We start from the raw sequence: 17,987 nt of genomic DNA on the forward strand, positions 1-17,987 counted from the left end.
TTTTTAATGAAAAGAATCCAGAACAGTAAATGTCTCTAAATATTCCTAACAGGCCTGAAAGAGCTAGATCTCAGGGACAGAAAATCCTTTTCAGATCTGCATGCTTGTAAAGGTCACGCTTTGCAAGGGTAAAGTTCAAGTCCCAAAAAAGTGTAGAAACTTTTTAGCATCCCAGAGCACATAAACTCCTGCTTGTAGACTGAAAACAACCATTATCTTTTGTTAAAATGCCATAAGGCAAGTTCTGCTGGCTCTTCACACTGGGGTGCACTTGTGGTGCATATATAATTCAAACAACATTTCTCAAAAAACCTCAGTCCTCAGCTTCTCTTTTGGATGGGATGGGGGAAGTTGCTCCTTGACAATCTTTGTGCAAAAGGCAGCTTTGAGGCAAAACCTTCTGTCTCCCACTGCTGTGTACAATTCAGTCTGGCCTATAGATCTAGGCTCACACAACCTTGGCAAACTAAATTTGGGCAGGTGTGTTTTAATCCCAAACCCAGAAGGAACAGATTTGTCTCCTGCTTTAGTCAAGAGCTACAATAACATTCCCAGCAGCAGCCTGACAACAAATGACCCTGAGCAAGTCCATCAAATGCGGGTGAGACTTTTGTCTCAGGTTCGAGCAGTGCTCAAACAATTGATATACAGCCAAAACACTCTTATAAACCTTCAGGAGAGGATGTTGGCTTGCCTAGAATTAACAAGAATTAATAAAAGTTATTACAGTCTACACGTGAAGAGGAGCACAGGGCAGGGTAGAAGGGATAAGATGCCTTCTAAGGATCAAGCACCAATCATGGAAGTGCAGCAGGCCTAGAAGATTCATGATGGGAGACACTGAACCCTCTGGGTGGGAACTGAATATAGCAGATGGCAGAAAGAGATGCTAAGTGGATGGCCATCAACTTTTCTTTTTTCAGAAACAGAGGAAGTATAGTAAAATATGACAGTCACAAGTAACTACATCTACTGACAAAGCTGTCAGTGGTACATCTGAGTGATCAACTCTTGATTCAACTGTCTTCAACTTCTACAGCTCAAAATTATATGCATACTCAAAGATACACACACATACATATGTTCCAACACAGCAGATTACAGCTGACAGCTTCCTGAAAGCTACCAAAGTCCAGATAAAATGGAAGCCTGTTCAAGCATTTCATTTGAGTTCTATTACATCTAAAATTTTCTATAAAGCCTTGTTAAGGAGCAGCATCCTAAAATGAAAGGCTGAAGTGCCACTAAGCATTGTGGACTCAGTTAAAGAATATTTTGGGATGAGGGCTACAGGGAGAAGGAAGGAGAAGCTACACAAACAAGAGAAGAAAAATTCTTTGTCCTCAGCATGTCTCTAGGGCTGATGTTGCTGCTACTTTCTGTTTAGCCCCAGACTGGAAAATGAAAACATGGCACGTTTGAATTCTCAGGATTTTGTGTTTCTTAAGAAATCACTGCCATCCTCCCCTCCAGCAGCCTGACTACCACTGCCTTCTCCTCTCTCCCTTAGAGGGCTCATGAAATGGTGGAAGAAATTGGACTGATTAACTGCAGCAACGTGTCTGTCATGTACGTTGTCAATGTTTTAATCTGAATCTGAGGCAGCATCCAGGGACTAAGTGTGAATTTGCTATACCTCCCATTTGCTGCTCTTCCCTCTGTCAGAGCCTGAGGTTTCAGCTTGCCTTGGTGTGTATTACCAGCCACTGTGGATGGTTGATAAAACAGGAATGGAGGGATGCTGAGAAACAGCTTTAGGGGTGATGCTGAGGTTGACCTGAAGGACCACACCCCCAAACTGCATCCTCCACAAACTCCACTTTCATCTCACACGAATCCTCTCTGGAGAAGCACATCCACATCCTCACCCACCCCCACATGAGCATATGGGCTGTTTCACACACACAGGGCTTGTGCTCAACCCTGCTCCTGTCACCCAGCTACCAGAGGCAAAATGCTTCATGCACAGCAGAGATTTGGAATAAGGAAGGACAGGAGAAAAAATAACAACAGGGGAGAGCTAAGAAAAAGACTGAATATTCTGGTGTCTTCTCTCATCCTCCACAATCTATCCACAGTCATTTTTATCTCTACAGCTAGATGATGCTGGGAAGATTCTCTGGGACCCAGAAAATGATGTCCATAAAGACCAGATTTGTTCTTTTTAGACCACTTCCCAATCCCCCACGGAAAAAGGTGACTAGGATCTTCCATAGGAGTCAAACAAACTCCTTGGGTATTCTCTACAGACCAGAATTTCCTTGGATTTGAGGCTTCTGCAATACGAGCTTGTTCTGTTTCTCTCTGTGTACCTAACTAATGCATTTTGATCCTATGAGCTCTCTGACAAGGCTGAGAGCCCAGCAGCAGCAGCCTGGACTGCAGCTGCACACAGTTTAATGCCTGCTCACCAGTGGGACTCCAGCCTGACAGTTCAGATTGAAGTATTTTACCTAAACCCAGATTACAGTCATTCGAGTTTTCCCCTGCCAGAACTGATTAAAAAAAAAACCCAGCAACACTGGAATTACACCTAAAGCTCTGCATACAGGCAATTTCTAAGGAGAACACAATGTCCTGCATCCTCTGCTCCCATTTATGTGCTCAGAGTATCACTCTCAAGTGTATTTTTTCCAAGAATCCTTTTCTTAGGAATCAAGCTTCAGTATGTGCTAACGTGACTGAGTAGTCCAAAAACTTCTCAAACAGGAGGGATCATCAAGGAGAAAAGCTTTCTGCCCAGATAAAAACAGCTATGGAAATATGGCTGAACTTTATCCTCCTGCTGGAGGAGCAGGATGCTATGTGGACACAAAGGACAGCTTTGACCTCCTCAGAGAATAAAGCCAGAAGTTTCATAACAGATTAAAATTTATATGTTGCACAGGCACTTTTTGTCTTGTTATTATTTCCTCTTTACTCGTATACCTCAGCATCCAGGATAAGACAGTTCCTTGCTGTCCTTGGCCCTATCAGTCAAGAGCTTCAACATCACTCCTTGAGCTTTTCTTCTTGACTTCTACATTTTGTAACTTTTGCTCTGTACTGTTTAGTACAGAGTCTTTTTATAACTTTTGTTACTTCTGAAATTTTAAAGTGTTTTTCCTTAGCCTGAATTAAATGTTTTATTTTCAGCTAATTCCATTTCCTGAATGGACACTCAAGATTTTCTGGCCTTTAGCATTACGCTTGGAACTCTTTTTTCACTTTTTTTTCAAAAAGCAATTACTCAAGTTTTCAAAATAAATCCAATACATTTAGTTTTGTTTGACTGTCTCACAATTAGGCAACGATTTGTTATATTTTGTTTAGATAATATATCACATTACCAATTCAAAAGTTATTTTACATGTCTGGTAATTGGTGCACAATTCTTAGTCAACCAAATACTTGGAAATGATTAACAAAGCTAGATGAAAATAAAACTAAAAAGTATATTAGCCACTAACTGAAATAACCTTTATAAAAATAAAGTATAATATTGCTTCATATGGTTCATAAACACACAAATGAAGCCCAAAATTGAACTTTAATACTTGACATGATTCATTTTGCACACTGAGTTAAAACTTCTGCATTGTGCTGCATGACTGAAGACAGGAACTCCATGCAACAAAGCTCTTTAATATTAATTTTTTATTTGAGTGATGGGCACAAATGCTCAACTTCATCAAGGGGTTCAAAGTGCCTGCAACCCACCACAGCCTGTGGCCCTCTCCCCTCTCTTTATGACTTCATCGAGCTGCTATTATATTGCCTAAGAAAGACCAGTCTCAAGCTTTCCATTCACCCTTCTGAAATCCATTTTGTTATTAGACTCTCTTATTTCAAATGCCACATCAAATATGATTCAGCATCATTTGCCTGCAGTGAGGCACAAGTCATATTTCATTATATTATCCAATAATTGCATTGTTTGTCTGCCAGTTCACTCCCATGCACATGTCATTTTGAAAAACTCTGCTGTGAGAGGCTCCTCTTACAGAAACTGAAAGGAACAAACAAGCCACAGAGCCCTAAAATGATGCTGAGCACTTGATTCTGGTTGCAAAGCTGATCTGTATTGGGACATATGGCAGCCTTCAAACCCCTCCATGTTTTGTATCAGTGGGCTAAGTTCTAGTTACTTGCTTCTGGCTATTAAAGCTGCACTCAAATTTGACTCTCAGTTAGTTATCAGACATACTTCTCTAATTGCTGAAAAGTTCTCATCATATAGAAAAACTACCTTCCAGATCAGAGCTTTCAGAGTTATCACGAGGCCAAGTTGTAGATGCTCCAAAACAATTCCTTCCTGCCCCTCCCCAGTCCCTTTTGGGGATGGTGTGATGTGGTGTGCACAGAATGCAAACACAACCAGGCAGGAGCACATCTGCACTGAGGCATCACAAAAACAGAGAGCAACCTCTGTGGGTACCTGCACACTGCAGCTGAGAGTACTCTGGGTTTGATGGCCCTACTCAACAAAGGCTTCTGGGGGAGACAAATGATAGTGAAGAGGTAAAATTTAATGCTAGACTTGCCAGAAGACTCTCCCTAGATTCTCTTTATTGTCAAAGGTGATACAGAGTAAAAGCCTGGATGTTGGGATTTTGAATTACCCACTGGAAGAAGGACTTTTACTCTTCACTAATTACACAAAGGGTTTAACCACACAAGGCTTATGCCACGTCCTGTATCTCTCATTTTTGAGCATGGCCTTCAAACACATAATTATACACAGGATGAATACCTAATGGAATTATTTATGTCTTTAAAGTTGGGGAAATACATAAATATTGATTCTGGGCTCCAGCATGTTATACATGTTATACATGCTGGATCTTGCTAGCATGACTAGACCAATGTTTACTAGACCTTTGTGAATACTCTGGGGTTTCCATATTAACAACTTCTTCTGAGCTCAAAATTGCTGAAAGAGGCAGAGAACCCTGCTTCTGGCCTGCATCAAGGCAGTTGTTTGTGAGCAGCTCTTGCTTGGCAAGTACTGGTAACTCCAATACCTGGGGTGGGGGGAAGCATTTGCATGAGATTTATGTGAGAGCACACTAGCCATGGAATTACTTTCCTTCAGAGTGAAGACTTGTGTCTTTGCACTGCTCAAAAACGAGCTTGAGTAAACAGTGATGAAAGTGTATAATTTCTACATGTGAAGTGGCAGTGTCTTACTGACTGCCTCTCATTTTTCACTTTGCTGTTAGTGTTAAGGCAACAGCAAGGTTGGAGGGAACCAGTGGTCTCCTGGGTGACTGTTCTGCATAATGACAAGTTCATCCATGACATCTGGGACTGGGAATACTCAGTCCCAAATAGATCTGCTCCCACATAAGTGCACAGAGGCACAGGCTCATTTCAGATGCATGAAAATGGCAAGTGAAATAAATGCATTATTCTCATTTAAAATGCATACAGTCCCAGGAAGCAGGATAGATTGTAGGTGTCACTAAACAGTGCACAGTAAATAAATCACATTTGCACTGCAAGACAGTCACTTGAGCTAGCCAAACCTGAGCTGTTGGGAGGTATAGAAACTGAGGGCTACAGAGCTCAAATACCTAAGTGCCATTTTCAGCCATGAAATCACAGTTAAAGGTAGAAAAGGTCCCACTGATGCTCAGGAGTAGGCTACATTTGCAAATCCACAAGAACCTCAAAACAACATTGATGAGCAAATGGTTCCCAACTGCATTACCCAAGGCTTTCCTTGGCATTGTGTGCACAGTAGTAAATTCTCTTCCAGGAGATAAGTGCATGCAAACTCTGCTCTGTAAAGGAGAAGGCTGCCCCTGTGCTCAGCCCTGGGGAGGCCACACCTCGAGTCCTGTGTCCACTTCTGGGCCCCTCAGCTCAGGAAGGATATCGAGGTCCTGGAGCAGGTCCAAAGGAGGCAACTGGGCTGGTGAAGGGACTCGAGCACAGATCCTATGAGGAGAGGCTGACGGAGCTGGGGGTGTTGAGGCTGGAGAAGAGGAGGCTCAGGGGAGACCTCATCACTCTCTACAACTCCCTGAAAGGAGGTTGGAGCCAGGGGGGGGTCGGGCTCTTTTCCCAGGCAGCTCTCAGCAAGACAAGAGGGCACAAGAGGTCTCAAGTTGTGCCAGGGGAGGTTTAGGTTGGACATTAGAAAGAATTTCTTAGGGAGAGGGTGATCAGACATTGGAATGGGCTGCCCAGGGAAGGGGTGGATTCTCCATCCCTGGAGATATTTCAGAAGAGCCTGGATGGGGCACTCAGTGCCATGGGCTGGGAACCACGGGGGGAGTGGATCAAGGGTTGGACTTGATGAGCTCTGAGGTCCCTTCCAACCCAGCCAGTTCTATGATTCTATGATCTAACAAGGACTCTCCATGTGTTCCTGCCAGTCTCACTGGTGGCAATACAGCCTCATGCTGGGAACACGCTGCTTGCTTGGGCTGTCATTTCCTATGGATGTTTTCCTATAGGAAGCAGAAACTTCCAGATATCCTGCTAGCAAGTTATTAAATAACTGGAACATATTACAGTGTACGAAGGTATAAAGTGCCTATTCTGTGTCCACAAACTATTGTTTGTGAATTCAACTGGACCTTGAGAATGTTATTAACAGGAAGAAGTGAGGTATTTAAGACTCATGTGCTTCTTTTCATAGAGATAACCAAGCAAACAAACAAAAACAAAGTGGAGGGGCACCAGAGAAGAGGTGGAATCTCTCCCCCAGAAATACGCAAGACTGGGCAGCCAGGAGCCATGGAAACCATCTCACATGGAGCTGCCATGGAGGAACTGGCAAAGCAGCACAAAAGTGAGGGCTGCAGGTACTTGGCTTCTGTGCTTCTAGGTTGTGTGGAAAGCATCTGGGAATGGCACTGGGCAGCCACATCAGTCTCTAAGTAAGAACAACCTTTCAGAGGGACACCTGATCTTGGGCTTCTGTCCAGGTCCAATTCATCAACTTCTGTCACCAGCAGTACAGAGGCAGCTGACCTGGCAGGTCAAGGTAGTCTTTGGCTACAAGGCTTAAGTAGGGTTTTTTGGCTTTATTCTCTTACACTGTTGGCTAGCTGTCTCCTCCCTTTCACAATGGAACAGAAAGAGAGGAAAATGACCCTGTTATTCCTTTTAGCCAACGACCATTCAATAGTTCGAAGACCTTTACCTCTACCCCAAAGAAAACCATGACCAGCCTATAAACTTCTGCTTTCCTTTCCTAATATGCTAAGCTTACCGCCTCCCAAACCAAGAATGTTATCATACCTCAGGAATGAGACCAAAAGTAAATACTGTAATCATACTTCTAAAGATATTAACCTAAAAGTGTGTACATTACTTACAATTATTAGAGTGATCAGAAAAAGATGATAGGTTTAATAGAACAAAATAAGTATTTACATAAAAGAGAATTTATAGTTTCAGTATGACCTAATTAATTCCATGATAACTGCTGACTTTCTGTCTTGAAAAAAAGAAATTATTAACATAAAAACAAACAGGCTAATGTAGCAGTCAGATCCAGGCTTCCTCCCCTCTGCCAACACCCATAAAGGGCCAGTTCTGTTCAAGAGCAGCAACAGCTGGAAGCAGCTGTTGAACAGTAACATGCAGCATGCATTTTGCTCAGCACCTGAGGTCACAAAACTAACAGTTATTAGAGTGATGCATTCCTCTCGGGGTGGCAAGAAACCACAGGATTTCCATTAATGTTGGGAAAGTCTCCCTTTTGCTGCTCAGCCCCTGGGCAGCTATCCCCTGGCCCCAGGGTTGTCCAGTTCCTCCTAGATGCTTCTTGATGCCCCACACTCTCATTCCTGCCTTTTTTTTTCCCCTCAGGTGCCCACACCAGCCCTTGTACTGCCCAGCCCTGTGATCCCACAGCACCTTCCACTGGTCTGGCCCAAGCAGAGCCCTCCAGGGCTGGACCCTCTCCTGACTTCAGCCATTACATCAGAGGGTCCAAAGCACTTCACAGCTCAGGTTTCAGTAACCAGCTGTAACTAGAACCAGGCACTCAAGCCAAAGAACAGACTATTTTTTTTAATTTAAGTTTTTTTTTTTTAAATAAGGCTCTTCTTTTCAAACTATGTTTTATATATGTGAAATGCTTTGGCTCAGTTATGGATTGAAACAGTAGCTCTCCTCTCCTCTCCCTCTTTCCCACTTGGCTCGAGTCACCACCGTGACTCAATATGTGATTTTGATTTATTAAGACTAATTTCCCACAATGAGCAAAACAAAACACACACAATGGCCCATCTGGGCAAATAATTTTTGAAAATGCGTGCAAGACAAATAGCTCAGCATCCTCTGAGACACAACACACGAATAATAAACGGACATTTTAACATTATATATTTGCTAGCATAGAATAAAATTTGCTGGATTTACGTTGAGATTCAGATTTGTTTTATTTTAAAATGCTACATTTTGGTTTAGTTGAGCCAGTACTTCCAATTATTTCTGTTTCTACTGAAGTCTCAATGCTTTTTTTAATGCTAAAAAGTAATGTCCCAATTCTCATTGGAATTATTTAATTATATCTCCAGTCACTATATTTAAGAAAACTGAACAAACAACCTGCAGAACTCAGGGCAGCAAAAGAACACTGATTTCAGCCAGGGATGATATATACCTCAATTAGGAATAAATTACAAGGTTAACATATGCTCTCCAAACAAACAGTGCTCCAGTGTCCTTTTTTCATTGGGACTGGACTAGAAAAAGCTCTCCCAGTCTGATTCATGGACAAACTTCTGGTTTTGACAAGAGTTTTAAAACCACAGCAGAAACAAGGTTAGATCTTCCAAAATCCTTATCTTTTTCTTTTTAAAGCATAAAGGCACCAGAGGACAAAACCTCTGCACACAGCCCAGCGAGCAGAGCTGCCAGGCTGAGATGAGGAGATCCACCATCTCCAGCTGAAATACTTAATGACTGATTAATTAATTACTTGGGGGGGTGGGGGGAAAGCTGCCTTTCTATCTGCCCCTCAAGGTACCAGACAAAGGGAATCTGAGTGACTTTTTGTTCCTTTATGGCCACATCTCTGTATTTTCCAGCAGGAGCTGAGTGGAATCAGCTCTGAGTTTGTCCCTGCCCCTCCCTTGGGATGCTGCCCCAGGCTCTGGGACATGCCCATTAGAAATGAAGAAAGGGCACAATTCACTGCAGAAACTTAAGACCAAAATAGGATTTTGACAGACTGCAGATGTCCCAGCCTTTTTGAACATATTTCTTGTGAATTTTTCTCCTCCTAAGGGAAGCCGTGACAAATAAATGCTCCCAGGCAATCAGCAACCACAGCTTGTTTAATTGCCTGAAAACTACACCTTTATTGCCAAAAACAATTCCCAGTGAAGCATCCCCATGACTGTATAGTCTGATATATACTACCCTGTCCTTAAGCACTACTGATATACTGCTTTGCAAGGAGGCTTTGCTCTCAATTTTTGTTTTTCCTGGTAATAAAAAGGCCACCAACAGTCACGGGATGCTTTTTCTAAACTTTGATTGACAAGTCAGTGTGAAAATATATACAAAAGCCAAAGCCTATGGACTCCAAGATGACTTGCTAAGAGCTACATATGAGAGAAATCTGCCAGGTTCTTTAAAGAAACAAAAAGAGAACTAAAGTGCCTCTAGATATTTATTGTTTTTCACAGGCTGGCAGCACTTATGTATCTCTTCTTGCTTTCATCACAGATATGATGAAATCTGATTAAAAAATTACACAGTGTACATTACATATAATAAATAGAAAACAATGCAGAACACCACACAAAGAAAGATTATGCTCAGGTTTTGAGGAAGCTGGGCTGTTTCAAGCACTGGAATGAATGTTCATTGCATATGAATTATGAAAAACATCATAATTTATCTCAGAGCTTAACATTCAGCATCTAGATCTGCAAGCAAAGAGATGGCTGATTCTTAGCAGGGAAGAAAACCAGCCCATGTATCTAACAAGAAGAAACATTTTGGAAAAAAGAGATGAGAAACAAACCGTATAACTGATGAAGTAATGTGAGATGATAGTTTATTTTAATATACAGATGAATAATTTTTATATGGTAGAGTAGGAAATAAAAAAAACCAAAACAGTCCATTTGCTTTTTCTTGGCATTATTAGGCTTTCAACATAATTGTTTCAGGTTTCATTCCTGAAGTGTATGCCTTTCTTGCTGCTATTTATTAATCAGCCAATAACTATTGTATTAGTACAGTTATTATTGCTGTTTACATTTGGAGACGAAGGTGATGAGAGCTGTTTTTGCCTTTATAGTGCTGTGAATTTGAACAGGGTCAACACAACTGTAGGAATGTTTGCTTCAGTGAAAATCTCTCTCATACCTGAACTGCAGGCAAGCTGAGGCAAGATTAATCTTTAAGATTTCTATGACCCAGACCATTCACACCTGCACTGAAGAAGGAACAGTCTCTGCTGTGCTAAGGACCACTTCAATCAGTCAAGTAGTCACATGGCTCCTGCATTCAAGATAAAAAATCAGTTTGGGGGGCAGCTGTGAGGCCTCCTCAACAGGCTATGGGGGTGATGGTGGTGTGCCCTTGGCTGTGCAGAGAACCCATCCCTTCACCTCCTGGACAGGATTACAACCACCCAAGTACCTGCGTGCAAGAGGCAGCATGGGATGAACCCTGAGAGCCCTGGAAGGCTGCTGCAGGTGCCCAGCATCAGCATCCTGCCCAGCTGGGAGCACCCAGCCCCTCTGCTGTGTCTGTGCCTGTTAATCTCTGCATCTGCACTCAGGCAGACTGCATGGTTACCCACCTAAAAGAATGGGAATCTCTGGGATTTCCAGATGTCTTGCTTCACTCTTTCAAAAGGGATATGGAGCACCTGAAGTTCTGAAGAAATGCCCTAAGTTCCCAAATGCTTTGGGTAGCAAAAAAAGAGCACTTGTTTTAGAAAATTCAGCCCTACGGCAGTTCTGGCCAAGGTACTCTGTTTATGAGACACAAGTCTGCAGGGATTGTGAGGAATAAAAGAGGCAAGCAATAATACTTCCAGAGCTTGCTGGGGCTGACTCCCAAGTACTAGATACAGCAACAATCCTTCTAAGATGACTGCCTTTCTTTCTAGGTTTCCAATGGGTGAAACAAAGACCAGAATATTTTGAGTCTTAGTCCAAGTCAGCTACAGCTTTGGATGAAAATCAAAAAAACTTGTCTCCATTTCAATTTCATATCAAACCTCTGTAACTTAATGAATTTTATAGACATCTACAAAAAACCATACACTTTTAAATTAAGTAGTAGTTAAATGATTTATTTTATTATCCTCTATTGTCTAACCCAATTAAATTCACATTTGAGATTAAGTTGCTTATATTACTGATAAGAAACATCTCAGTGCTGTTGCTTCAAACTTAGCTATGACAATATCCTTCATACACAAATTTAAATGGAATTCAAGTTACATGCATTTCTTAGATCAGCTGGAAGATTCATGAGGCCTTGGTGGGAAAAAAAATAAAATGTGGGTCCAGATTTGTTAAGATCTGCTTTGACATTGCTTTCCTTTTAAGTGTTAAAATATTGCACTATCATCCTGAATTACAGCCATGTCCTAAGAATTCATCTCTGACTAACAGCAAAACACACTGGTTCCCAAAATCTGCCAAGATTAGATTCAGGTTGACAAAAGATAAGTTAAACTTGTATAATACTATACTATAACCCTTTGAGAATGCCCATGCAACCCTGTTGTAAATTTAAGAGTTTTTTTCACTTCCCTAAAATGCCCATTGATTTTCAATGCAATTAAATCTCTAGGAATTTGAACCTTGGACTCAGGACTGCTTGTGCTTGAACTGTGAAAGACATTACATTGAAGAAAACCACAAAAACATATTTAAGAACAATTTTGAGCCAAGAAGTAGCACTCAAAAACATACAATGGGGGATTTTATGTTTATTATCAGCTGCAGCTAACATCTGCTCTGTTCACAAAGAAGTGGGAGGTAAAGATATTATTCCTAACTGCTATATTTTTTTAAATCAACATGGGACTTGACTTGATCTCTTTTTGCCTTACTAAAAGTTGCTGTAAATAGCAACTCAGTAATTCTACTGGTATGTGAATTAGCAGCTACAATAAGTCCTCCAAAAACCTTACCTGCAAGGGATACAGATAAGTGATTACTGAATAACATTCTCTAAATTTCACTTTCCTTTTGGTTTGGTAAAGTGGTTATGAAATAGCCACCTATTTGCATAATTATTTTTTAAAAGAAAAGCAACTATGTGGTGAGGATTTAAGTCCCAGATGACAAAAGTAAGGAACTGCTGTTCTCCCATGAACTGCCAGTTCAATCTCAATGCCAGGCAGAAAGGGAAGATGATTTGCTTACAGATTATTTGTAACATGCTGGGGTCGGGATGCATCAAAAACAATGCATTGATAACAGCTTTGTTCATGTCTGTGAGATTCAGGATTAATGATGATATTAATCTCTTTACATTTTTTGATACATTATAATAAGGAGTTAATAAGGAAATGGCAAATACTGGCAGGTTTGGGTCTAAATGAATGAACAGTTTGCTACTTCTGCATGGCCAGTGACAACCCCTCTTGCTATGGTCTGGAGCTGCCAGAGGCCCAGGTACAGACACGGGTTAGCACTGGACTCAGAAAAGTTGGGTTAATGGTTGGACTTGATGATCTTAAAGGTCTTTTCCAACCAGAAAGATTTTCTGGCTTTGTGATCTGAGCCTCCCTGACCCTGGTCCACCAGACTGCTGTGCCCCAAGCCCAGGACAGCAGTGTGAGAGAAGGGGGGAAGGAGGCTCCAGCAGAAGTCACAAAGTGAGGAGAAAGGGGTCCAGCAGTAAAAGACAGGAGATAGAAGAGGAGCTTTCCAAGACAACAGTAATTAGACTTGCTCCAGAAATGATTAAGAACTGATGAGCTAAGATACATCTTTTAGAAAAAAAAAATCCTCTTGATTTGAGACAGTACTCCACAACCTCAGAAAATTTATCAAGAAGGATGCTGATTTCCAAAACCTCTAATTTTCACAAAACATAATGATAGCAACAGAAAGCCCACAGGTCCAGGCTCTCTGAGATGCAGCAAGGTTGGAGTTTGTTTTATGAAGACAGAAATGTTATTGGTTTTAAAAATCTCAGCACATTTTTTGTCTTATCCAAGAATATGCTTTCCACTAGGTACTTGAGCAATACTACTTAGGTGGTAGAAGATTACTGGGGCCAAGACACATCACACCACCTACAATGCACATTTTGTGCATGGCTTTGTCCTCTGCTCTCCAGGCCTCCTGCCTGTCTGGGATTCCTTCTGTAGCAGCTGCTGCTTAAAATAGTGTTGTAAATGTCAAACACTGAAGAAGATACAAAGATAACACCTTATTTTACTACTGTATAAATTTCACCTTGCATATTGCCTCCAAAAAACAACAACAACAAAAAAAAATTTGATGAAAAATAATCAATTTGCCCTAAAATGAGTAACAGGATTCTGTATAAACTCTTCTTCTACACAGTCTACACACACTATTGATGCTACTTTAAACTCCTGATTTAATCGGCTTTTCAGTGTCAGTTTTTATTTGTACATTAATATCACAACTGAAATGAAAATTCAAGAAGCAGAAAACAGCTACACATGTTTGATGTCGTATGTGAAAGCCTTAGATATTTAGCAACTTCTTTGATGCTTTGATCTCCGAAGAAATCTTACTAAAATTATGATCAAAGGAATTTATATTATTCCAAGTACTTAAGAACAAACCATCTTAGGGCAATAATCAGTATTCTGTTTAATCCTTCACCCTTGGAATCCATTATTGCTAAGCACCTCAATCTGATGGGAGTTACATTTACTTAAGGATGATATTCTCCTAAAACAGAATTAGAAGTAACAGAAAGCAAAACTTCCTACTTACAGAAACAGCTAGGAATTGCTGCTTATTCTGATTAAAAGGTGTTCTTTGAAGCTGCTTTTTAAGCATACACAATTAAAGAAAATTGGTATGCAGCATATTGTGAGAATTGATTTTTATTTTTTTACAGAAGACAAAGAGGTGGGATTTTCAATACACAGCTACTTTTAATTTAATCTCTTTCTAACTATTTCCTATTGTCAGTGTTTATAGAAGACTATTACACAGATGGATATATATAATATTTATAAAGTAAATTAACACTCTGCTTTATAACATGCAAAGGTAGATAAATAATGAATTACTCTTGCCATCAATCTGACCACATAATGTCTATTTCCCTGCAATATTAAGTATTGCACCAGACTGGTTGCTGTAATCCCCCAGGGCAAGTTAAATCAGCTTGATACAAAGAACCCCTAAAACTGCAAACTCTGGAACAGTAGAGGAACACCAGAGCCAAGCAAGATTTAACAAAAACACTAATTAGTGGTTAGATTATAGATTTACCTCCAGTGGTTGAGGAGAGGCAAAGAAGGGTTATACTTTTGTGGGAGAAAATCAGAGATCAAACCAAGGCTCCCAGTCACAGACAGTCTTAATAACCTCCTCCATCCTGACTAAGCAATTCCTCTTCCCCTTTTACCCGTGACAATTATTTTTCTTCTTGCACACCCCACCTGCAAAGGTGGACTTTGATCTTATGGGGATTTTCTAATAACTATTTATAGCCTCATGCTCCATCACTTTTTAATGGTGAAAGATTATGAGTAGTCTAAAGTGCAAACACATCTGACTCCACACTGCTGTAAGCATTCTTCCATGCTGACAAGAAAACATGTCTGTTTTAAATGAAAATCAATCTCTGTTAAATCTGCTAGCTCCACCTCATTTGGACTGGCACTGCTTTGAGAGCTAACAAAGATGTGTGCTGGAGCAGAAATCTCAGAGAACCTTGCATTCAGCTGGGAAAGACAGGAGATGCACCAAGACTGCATCTGAGGGAACCCGAAGAGATCATAGGGACAGACAAAATTTAATTGGGCCTCTGACAAACCCAGAAGTAGGTTCTCCTTCCATCTGTGCTGCAGCACTGGAGAACAAGGCCTGTGAAGGCAAAGTTTTCCAAGGTGCATGGTTAATTCATCCTGGAGCACCATTCTGCTCTGGTTCAGCTCTTGGCTCTTCCACACTTACAGCCCCATTCTGACTTTTGGTCTGTTTTTATCAATACCACTGAAAAGCAGGAAGCTGTGCAAGGCAGGAGATATTCCTTCAGCACAAGAAGATCACAGGGTGCTCACACACCTTGGCTCTAGTCACAAGCATCATGTGAATTGGGGAACTCAGGAGTTCTTCCATGTTCCTGGGGCTGTAGGACAGCTAATCAACAGCTATGGAACAAGTCAGGAATTGGAGCAACTTCCACAGAAATAATTTTGCCTTGTTAGAGTTAATAAATTGGCTGGCAGAACAGAACCTTCTGCTGCCATTGTACTGGGCCCACTCCATGGCTATTTTAGGCTCATAGCCCTAGGAAACCTAACATGAGAAGCAGAACCAGCTTGCAATTTTAGCTCCAGCTCTATTATCAAACCCAGTGATAAAATGATTTTATCTCCAAAGTTACTTACTTGATTAAAGTGCTGAAGTTTGTCAATTAAATTACTGATGAGTGGGTCCAATCCTCTGACTTTCAGTTCTGGATTATTAATTTGTGCCTTCAGTCCATTGGAAACAACTCTGCTAGTGTAACTGAAAAAGAGAAAAAAAACATCAGTGCCTGGAACCCTATTCATCAGAATCACAAGTCATTTTAAATGGGTCTTAGAAAAAGCAAATATTTTGTAAATGGAGATAGAAATCTGTAATAAATATTTATGGGTTTAAATACAGCAAACCAGAATAAAATCAGGTTTTTGCAGTACCATTCATCACTTCAAACTATTCAAGTCATGAAATGAAAACAACTTCACAAACCACAGAGGTTCATTTCATTCATATTTTAATATCTGAACCTTTATAGCTGACTTTTTTGACATACATACATGTCGTCTACATAGAGCTGAGAGCTTTGAGAGCTTCTAAAAAATAATTCTTTGATAATGACAGAATCCCAGGGAATTAAAGACAGAAATTAAATCTCATGAGACTGAAGTAAAATCCAACGAAACAGCAGTCTGAGTTTCAAAAATTCTTAATCAGAGGTCAGATTTGTCTCACTAGACAAGCAGTTTACCACCCAACTGTCCAGAGATACTATAAAGCAGCACCTGCTGCTCTACCAGTGCTCTTCACCTTGCCTTTAGCAACTCACTAGCCAGGGGCCATGGACAGGAATCCCCTTTATGAGATAAGGAGATAAGCACATGTATGCTGAATCCAGTGCTTCCAGCAAGGATCCAAAAAACTGGATATTGGCTCCAGAGCTGACCTGTTCACAGAGGATTTATGCTCAACCCATCCAGAATACACTGCAAATCCCAGAGAGGTAAGGAAAAACCAGTCATGCTTTAGAGGGTTGTATGTAAATGCCCTCATTGTCACAAAGTGGATCAGGAATGTTTACATGTCCACTTATCAGCTGGACAAGAGACTGTTCCCAAAGCAAACTCTCAGACTCACACACATGCCTGGGGGATCTCATTTAAGACCCTGTGCTGTCATCCTTATAAACTCAGGGAATCATCAGCTCTGTCCCTTTGGACTGCAGCATCAAGAGGAACATCCCACTGACATCTCTGACTTGGATGACAGGTACACACTTTGATAGCCCAAATGTCCTATCAGGGAATTCTTTGCTGTAATCTGATTTGTGCTGAAGCTGAGGACAGCACTTCAAAGTACAAAAAAAAAATGCCCAAATCCCAGAATGTGATGGGAAGGTTTTTAGCTCTACAAATATATTTGTCCTATATTATATATTTTACTTACAATGAACATATTTTATGCAAACTGCTGGTAGAGCATACTGTAGTTTACTGCTGTAAAAGGTGTGGCTTAAAAAAAGAACCACCTTTTAAGTGAACTCAATGGATTTAAATTTAGGAAAAACAAACAAAAAACAAACAAACAAAATTGTTTAGAACAAAGAGTTGAGGAAAATCATGTTTTCCACTGGTAACTGGATAATATTTAGAGGACAGACAGCAAGGAAAACTTTTTTCAGTTAGCTTTTTGGAGTTTTGTTTGGGTTTTTTTGTACACTGAGCTTTTAAAGCTCGTGTTCTAATTTTTCTTGGTGTGTAACTCATATAAGCATAAACCAATCTGGAAGTCTAAACTCTCACAATGCAGCAGCATTTGCAAATTGATGGTCTGGTCTTGCAAGCAGACTCAGACTGCTAAACCCATGTCCACAGGAAGAAAAAGCTAAAGCTTTAGTTTTTTTATCTAAAGTAGTATTTTGAAGCCAAGACTTGCACAGGTCACATCTATTCACATCAATTCATTTAGACAATACTGGACACTGCTGTACCTCACCTGCCTCTAGCTTTACCTTTAGTCACAAATACTATTTACTCATTGCTGCTCACAATGTGAACACACATGGTTGCCCTCTGTAGATGTACAGGGCCACTTACGAGGTCACCAAGTTGCAAAACAGGTAAAATTTAATTTCAAGGATCAGCATATGGCCTCCACCAGTCTGTTAAGTGATTCTCTGTGTGCATTGCTGTGTCTGATCAGAAACCCATCACCAGCAGCGAAAAGCATTGCTCTTGCCTGCTCATCATTCAACCCCTGGATAGAGCTTTTGGAATTTCTTTAGAGGCTTATGCAATTCTAGCCCAGGATAAAACACACAAAATTGCTTATCCCCTGGGTTTGTGGGGTTGGGTTTTTATGGGTTTTGTGTTTTTTCGCAAATGATGCTGGTTTTTTCCCTGTAAATGACAAGCCTCTATTAAGTGCTATTTAATAGCCTCTGAATGGCATTAGAAATCTACAGCACTGCCTGGAGTTAACATAAACATGAACAATTCAGGGACAGCAGCAGCAGCAGCATGAATGACAGACTCCTCAAAGGGACCCAAAACGTGGGAAGTCAGGTTCAGTCAACTGATACATATTGCTGCTGTTATATGCAGA

General features: G+C 40.7%; 1 protein-coding gene across 3 annotated transcripts in view; it reads right to left on the minus strand.

Annotated features, from left to right (window-relative positions):
- LOC139799598 (glypican-5-like) overlaps positions 1-17,987 on the minus strand; it is a 338,529-nt gene that overhangs the window by 122,063 nt on the left and 198,479 nt on the right. For all 3 annotated transcript variants that reach the window (XM_071751698.1, XM_071751697.1, XM_071751699.1), the window contains one exon: positions 15,530-15,650. In XM_071751698.1, the coding sequence (XP_071607799.1) occupies positions 15,530-15,650 (121 nt within the window). The remainder of the gene's footprint in view (positions 1-15,529; positions 15,651-17,987) is intronic.

The sequence above is a fragment of the Heliangelus exortis genome, chromosome 9 (assembly GCF_036169615.1).
Source record: "Heliangelus exortis chromosome 9, bHelExo1.hap1, whole genome shotgun sequence".
Taxonomy (NCBI): domain Eukaryota; kingdom Metazoa; phylum Chordata; class Aves; order Apodiformes; family Trochilidae; genus Heliangelus; species Heliangelus exortis.